The 7,308-nt window shown below is 31.8% G+C and overlaps 1 protein-coding gene across 2 annotated transcripts in view; it reads left to right on the top strand.

The window, feature by feature from the left end:
* Window positions 1-2,838, top strand: part of LOC107442252 (KH domain-containing, RNA-binding, signal transduction-associated protein 2) — a 20,947-nt gene extending 18,109 nt beyond the window's left edge. The window contains exon 8 of one of the 2 annotated variants that reach the window (XM_016055772.2): window positions 2,482-2,838. In XM_016055772.2, the coding sequence (XP_015911258.1) occupies window positions 2,482-2,588 (107 nt within the window). In that variant the 3' untranslated portion in view covers window positions 2,589-2,838. Of the gene's footprint in view, window positions 1-2,478 lie in introns of both variants that reach the window. The other variant, XM_016055771.2, reaches the window with a different exon arrangement.
* Window positions 2,839-7,308: the final 4,470 nt, after the last annotated feature.

Genomic DNA, 7,308 nt, shown 5'->3' with positions numbered 1-7,308 from the left:
AAAGATTTTTCTTTAAAAGATGTCTAATGTACAAAACTGCTAATGTTTATCTTTAAAAATGTCTAATTTTTAGTATAATCTATACTATACACTAAATTTGGTTATAAATAAATTTCTTAATAATATCACTGTAGATTTTCAATAACACATGAAAATGAATACATAATATTACAAAAGAAGTGAGCTTTCAAAAGTACAAGATTTTGGTTACTATTCAAAATATAAGTGTTTCTTCAAAATTTTAAATTTATTTTTTCTAGAACATATTTAGAAACACTATCCTTTATAAAAAATATATAAATTTTATGTATTAATTAAATTTCACATATGAATATAGGTTTTCGACATTTTTGACAGTGCGGTTTTTGACGTGACGGTTTAAACCATGGTTTAAACTGTCACATGTCAAAAACCTGCCAACCCTGAATCATAGCTATCTTCGAAGATGTCAACAGCAAAAAATAGTAATGTTGAATATACGAAGTTAACAGGAAAGGTTTTTAGAAAAACCTATGAATCCTTTTTAAAAAGTGTGAAGTTAATTACTCATTGTTAACATGGTGTGTAGTGTTTCAAACGTGCTTATTTTCGATTTTTGTTATTTAAAAGGGTCCTTCATTGGGTGTTTTTAAAAAGAGCTTAATTTCCCTTTTCGAAAATGAGATTTTTTTTTTTTTCATTACCATGTTGATTTTAGCCGTGTATTATGCCAAAGCGTACTTTTCTCATTGTTCCAACGTTTTCACAATCATTTTACATGTTTGATGAAATACTTGCGAGTCCGTGTGTGCGTCTACTGAGCTGGGTTTGGTGATATTGCCTTCTCATGTGATGTGCATCTCCTCTGCATTTTATAAGATATTCTCCATTTCAGATCTCATTTTCAACCCTCTCATACCGAACCGAAAAATCTCTCAATCATTTTATAAAGGCTAATATAATCAAGAAAAAGGTTCTTTGTCGGAAACTAGTTATTTTATCGTGATCATGCAAAGTCTTAAAAAATTATTTTGTATTTTGTAAATGTGTATAGTGCTGAAAAATATTATTTGAGTGCTTAAGAGGTGCTTATTTTTTGTTGAAGGATTTGGCTACGCACCCTGTAATAAATTTATTTCTTATTTAGTAATTTTAGTTGTTAAAAACTTGCTTAAATTTCAAATTGGGCATTTTTTTTCTCTCTGGAAACAGAGTTAGAAATTCTCAGGAAGATTTAGACTTTTTAAAATTCTTGGAGTATTTGCAATTGATAAAATTACTGACAATTTAACACTATGTAACTAATTTTGTTATAAAAACATCTTTTTTTAATGTATTCATACCTATATAGAGCTTTAACAGGGTGCGTAGCGTTTGTAAAATGTACTTAAAGGTGCTTTTTTTGGAGATTTCGTTTTAAAAGCTTTTAAAGGTGTTTTTTTTCAGCTGTCGTTTTTAAAAAGTGCTTTTTTTCCCCCATCAGTGATATCTGGTGCAGACGTGCCAACTCTCCCGCATTTTGCGGGAGTCTCCCGAATTTTGAGTTATTCTCCCGCCCTCCGGAATTGATTTGAAAAACTCCCGAATTTTACTGCGATCGACGGCCNTGGCACGTCTGCTGGTGGATCCCATGCATTTCACGAAAAATGGGGAGTTTGCTACGTGATCATTCACGCGGATTTCATGTCGTACCCTTTGTTATGACTTGCGCCTGCGCACACACTTGAAAACCGAAACCCGAGTGCTCCGATTCGGATAGAGAATTTCAGATCCTTATGAAATTTTTTTCTTTTTAATTTTTTTCTTGTTTATTTTATTTTACTTCTAACACTTTTTTTGACATAGGGGGTAAGGGTACTTTTGTTCTGAGTTCAGGGTCAAGTTGAATTCACACGGTGATGTGGGAAAGTACTGATTGTTTCGATTTACGCCTTTTTCTTTTCTTTTTTTTTAATGCTAAAACTGTTTATAAAAAAAATTTTGTTTTTCAATAATATTGATTGAATATGGATTTTTTGAGTGCTTGAAAAGTTTTTAAAAAATGCTTATTTTTTATTCAAAGATTTGGCTACGCACCCTGTTTAAGTAAAATGTATACTGAATTTATTAAACATGAATCGTAAGTTTTTGTGCAAAACAATGAATAAATTGTTAATGAATGCATAAATAAATTTTTTAACTCGAATATTGTAAGATTCTGTTAAATGTTTAGAAATTCCACCCTCAAAATCTCAGTGAATTAAAATTTACAAGTAGAGTGGCCACCAGAGAGATGCTGTAATCACTAAGTCTGAGGAAAGCGTTTTTAGATTTTTCTGAGGTTGGCAGTTCTGGAGCTAGGGGTTAACTTATGGAATAATTTTTGTTATGCTTCCTAAAACTTTTTTGAATTTCATTATTTTAGAAAGAATATTTTGATTGTGTGGGTGTATATTTGAGTTTAATAATTTAATTGCTTTAAAAAAATTATTTGCATATACTAAAATGTCATTCTTTCAGAAGATGCTAGAGGACCAATGAGGACTGGAGGAGCCGTGGCTGCTAGAGGAAGAGCCAACAGTAGGATGACGACACATCCCTATGCAGGTGCCACCCGACGTGGCTATTGAATTCTCTCACCTTACATTTCGTTTTTACCATCATAGTAAACTCTATTCATGGATTAAGAACATAAATCATAATTGAGACGACAAAAAGTCAGTAGATCCAAAAAACTTTTCACTGTAAAACACCGGTCTAATTTCTGATCAAGCATTTTTTGTGTGGAAAAACAAGATATTCCGACAAAACTGACTTCTTTATTTCATGTTGCTTTTGTCATTTTAACATCAATTATAAATAAAATAATTTCAAAGACAAGTTTCCTTTTTCTTTTCCCCCCATCAGTGCTTCTCTGTGTTTAGTCCAATCCTTAGTTTCATTTTCATATTGTCGAACTGCAACTAAATGAACATAGAAAATCAATGCTCTTTATGATATTGGACAGAACTAACAGTCAACAACTTTGACTAGGATGATTAAATATAACAAATTGCAATTGAAAAAATTTCTGCCAGTCGACACTTTTTTTTTGTCGGAATCCACTCCAAGTAAATATAGAATTTTGATATTTTATTATTATGGAAATAGCTTTATTTCATTCTTATTTCTTTAAATTAATCTAAATTATGATGTGTACCATTTTGAGAAATGCCTTACATTATTATCATCTGTCAATTTTTCAAAAAGTTGCCAATGTTAAAAATGCTACAGCTGTACTGACTTGTTGTAACGGGCTCTGATTTTGCCCGGTACTTTATGGTGTACTTTTTAAAGCCGTTGTGTTCATTATGTATTTGTTGAATAAAAAAAACTAGCTTTGGTTAAGACCACAGCTTCCCAACTTTGACTGCCATCCACTTTTAGAAGCAAAATTTCTAATGCCCTTGTCAGGCTGTTTACCTTAAAACCAGAATTATTTACCAAAAGATTGTATTTATTAGATTGAAAATCTTAATTATTAAAAAGGTCCAAGTTAAAAAGCTGAGGCCTTGAGCAAAATATTAAGAAGCCCCGACAATTAAATTAATATTGCAGCCGAAAGTGGAATATGGTGAACTTTTTTAGTAGTCCCGTCGGAACTTCCATTTAGATAATATTTTAAACACTTATAGTGAACAACTGAGAAGTTGATAGTTTGACTGTAGTGATCTCAATTTTCATTTTCGCAATATTTTTTTCAATCCTCCAACTTAAAACTTGCACGTGTGCACAGTTCACCCCACTTCGAAAGAAGTTCATTAAGCTTGTATTTCCACCTCCAAACACTACTTCTGTCAAATTTCGATGCCCATGGACCGATTGCGTTATTCTCAGCCTGAAGTGTCATTGTAAGAGACAGTGACTCTAACAATCTGTCGTCTTGTTAGAATAATTATGAGGGCAAGTGACACCGACATCAATCCGACACTGCAGATGAAGACAATTTTCCTATCACTCACTGGATAGGAAAACAAGGAATAAACATTTTTCCTAAGAATGTTTGAATCTTGTGATGATGAAGTGAGCACTTCTAGTGCCCCTTTGATGACATAGTCTTCAAAATTGAACGGAAGTACGATTTTTGGAAAAGAAACTCATTAGAAGAAAATGAAATTTCAGCATCCTCTATATCCGAAGTAAAATAAGCAGTAAATATTTTTTTTTTACTGACTATCAGAAAATCCAGAATTCTTTTCATGTTAATTGGAGAACTCAATAAAATTATGTTCTAACGAAAATCACTAATTTATTTCATAAAATGTAAAATTAGAACAAATTTTTAGCTAAGTATTTTCCTTTTTAAGATTTGATTTTACAAATTAACCGATGTGTAAAAGTGATGTTTGTACTATATGTATCATGTCTCTTGATGTTGCACCAATTGAGAATCAAATTGGTAAATTGCGATTGCTCATGTGATATATATTAGATCTGCGCTTCTCATGTGAGGTAAATGCAGCCTTTATTTTCGGTTGAATATAAAGCATAGTGGCTCCTTTTTAACAGTATGATTTTTGAGTTAAAAAGTATAATGAATCAGCAGATCTTGAATAATTGGTCTGTAGAAAGAACTACCCTTGTCAGGCAATCTGCTGCTATGGAACACGCGCTATTTAAAACAAATTGTTAATATTTGTGGGTTCTGCCCAAAGCCGGATTTACATGTAAGCTAGATTGGTAGCAGCTTATGTCCCTCCAAAATTAAATTAGCTTTCATTTCTATTTAGGTTTTGTTTTAAGCTGTTAAAAGAGGCCCATGAAGCTCTCTCTATATATATATATATTTACAGATGTCAAAATCTGAGACCATCCTAATTTGCAGACGCAATACTTATTGCTACAAGTTCAGCAGTTAATAGTTCTCGAACTAATAAGCGGATGTAATTTTTTCAATTCCCTCGTGCTTTCTGTTCATTTTTCTATTCATCTACCCCAACTTGAAATTTATAGTTTCTGCACAGTAAAACAAAGTTAACAGTTGAACCACTCAAAAAACAGCAATTTTTTTAATACGTTTTTAACTCGAAACTTATGATTTATTTGTATAGTGCGATTATATTTTCGGAAGTTTCATTATTCAGGCATGAAAGTTTTCAGCTTTTACTCTGAATTCAGCTTTTTAAGCTCCATACATTTATTAATTTCATAATGTTTGATTGCGTTTATATTCAGCTTTTTTTTTTTTGTTGCTAACTGGCACTTTCATCCCTGATTATTAAATGCTTTTTAAAAAAGACAATTTGATGTTTAATTATTAACAATAATTAAATTAACGACACTTGAATTGGAGTTGGAACAAATAAAGGCCCTACTACCTTCAATAGCTTAGGGCAACGCTAAGCTTGAATCCAGCCCAGTATCAGTTAATATTGAATTATATTATAATCAATCGGTACGTGATTCGTCCGCTAATTCACGGATTTCCGCGAACCAATGATTTCTTTATCTTCCTAATTTACCATTCAAGTGCGATAACTCCTTTTTTAAGGGCATGTTCATACCTCTATCTCCTGTTTAGTCTCAAATTTCTCTGTATTTGTTGAAGAAATTTTAGAAAATTGGCAATAAAATATCCGATAAAGGCAAAAATACTTCTCTTATTTCTTTACAGATGGTACTATTGACAGTACTGCACTATTGAGTGTTTATAGTTTAAGAAATTATAAATAATTTTTAAAAAATCAACTTTGCATTAAGATTTATATATATATTTTTTACTTTGCTAAATGTAAGTGCTTATATTATTTTGAATTTCTCTTTTTGACTTCCATGATTATTTATACATGATGTATCTGTAGCCCAAAAAATGTAGTATAATCTGTTATTTATTTTATTTCTCCGATGTTGGCGCAGGTATGCATATACCAATAATGCTAAATCTGTACTTTTTCATAGCATCTAAACAGTATATTGCTTCAGCTAGTTTTTTTTTTTTCTCTACGGAATATTTACATATACATGTTTATACTGCGATAACTGTTAATGCAAATATTTGGCAGAATTTTTTTTTTAAAAAATTATGAACTGGAGAACTTTTAATTTTTTAAAAAGTTTGATCATTTTTTTGCGAAAATGTTTCAAAAATCCCTCTCGTTAACGCTAAAACATTATGACAGCATGCAACTAATACAATCTCAAATCCGCCAAAAATTTTGAAAGCGTTATTATAAGTTATTTCTTAGAAAAGGTCGGTTTTGGCATTATTGATATACTAGGAGGCTTCGCCCCCTGCTCGCTGGCGCTCGCCAACACCCGGAACTGCTTTCGCAATCCGATGCTCGTTTTGCTCGCTCATTGGATACGTTCTTAACGTCTAGCTTTTGTATACTTTTTTGAACACTGAAGTTCCAAAAACTTTTCACTGTAGAAAATTCTAAACCTGTGCATTTCAATATTAATTTGAAATTGAAAACAGTTCGCATATTTTTCTTAATCACACTATTCTAAATTACATTTGTTGAGAAAAGTAACTGTTGTAAGTTTTGTTTTAAAGTCTTTCCCACCAGAGGGCTAAAACCATGTGTTGTAAAACCAATATATAATAGTACTGAACGCCGGATGTAAAGCATCGGCTTCGATGAAGATAATTTTGTGATAATTTTCTTGAGAATTCACCCGATTAGACATATGATACTCACTGCATGTTCTTGCGCGCCGAAGCCTATCAATGAAAACGTATTAGCGTTTTATATAATATAGAATAGCCATATGATGCTCACTACGTGCTGTTGCGCGCCGAATCCTCTCAATTAAAAAAAACTGTTGCCAACGCGAGAAAAGAAATATCGGTTTTATTGATACATACGTATTAGCGTTTTATATAATATAGATGCCCTACCGATTCCTTGCAGATTTGTTAGAGAGGACCGCAGCTTCGGATAAGTTTCAAGAACACTAGACAGAGAAGGAGAAAGAAATTTCATAACTTTGGCTAGAATTAATTAAGTAGTGAGGCTGACGCAGAAGTATAAAATTGATAGTTTATAAATTCCGAAATATCCAACATTTAAAAGATCGTTCGCTAGAAAAATAGATTTTTATTATTTTATACTTAATATTTTAATTAGTGATGTTTGTTGCTAAAATTCCGATATTATTGCGACACGCAAAATTTTAATCGCGCATTTGAGTAACCACTTTTTGATTTAATTGAAGCAAGGAATACCAATAATACCACTGTTTTTTTTTTCAATAGGCTTTCAGTGATGGCGCACGTGGTTCCCGATATTTCCATACTCATACGATTATTATTTAAAAACGCGAAATTCGAATCGCAAATTAGAATATATATTTGAAACGCTTGATTTA

Source organism: Parasteatoda tepidariorum, chromosome 4 (genome assembly GCF_043381705.1).
Source record: "Parasteatoda tepidariorum isolate YZ-2023 chromosome 4, CAS_Ptep_4.0, whole genome shotgun sequence".
In the NCBI taxonomy this organism is placed as follows: Eukaryota; Metazoa; Arthropoda; class Arachnida; order Araneae; family Theridiidae; genus Parasteatoda; species Parasteatoda tepidariorum.
Note: the sequence above shows the minus strand (reverse complement) of the source record. Positions and strands in the feature narration are given on the sequence as shown.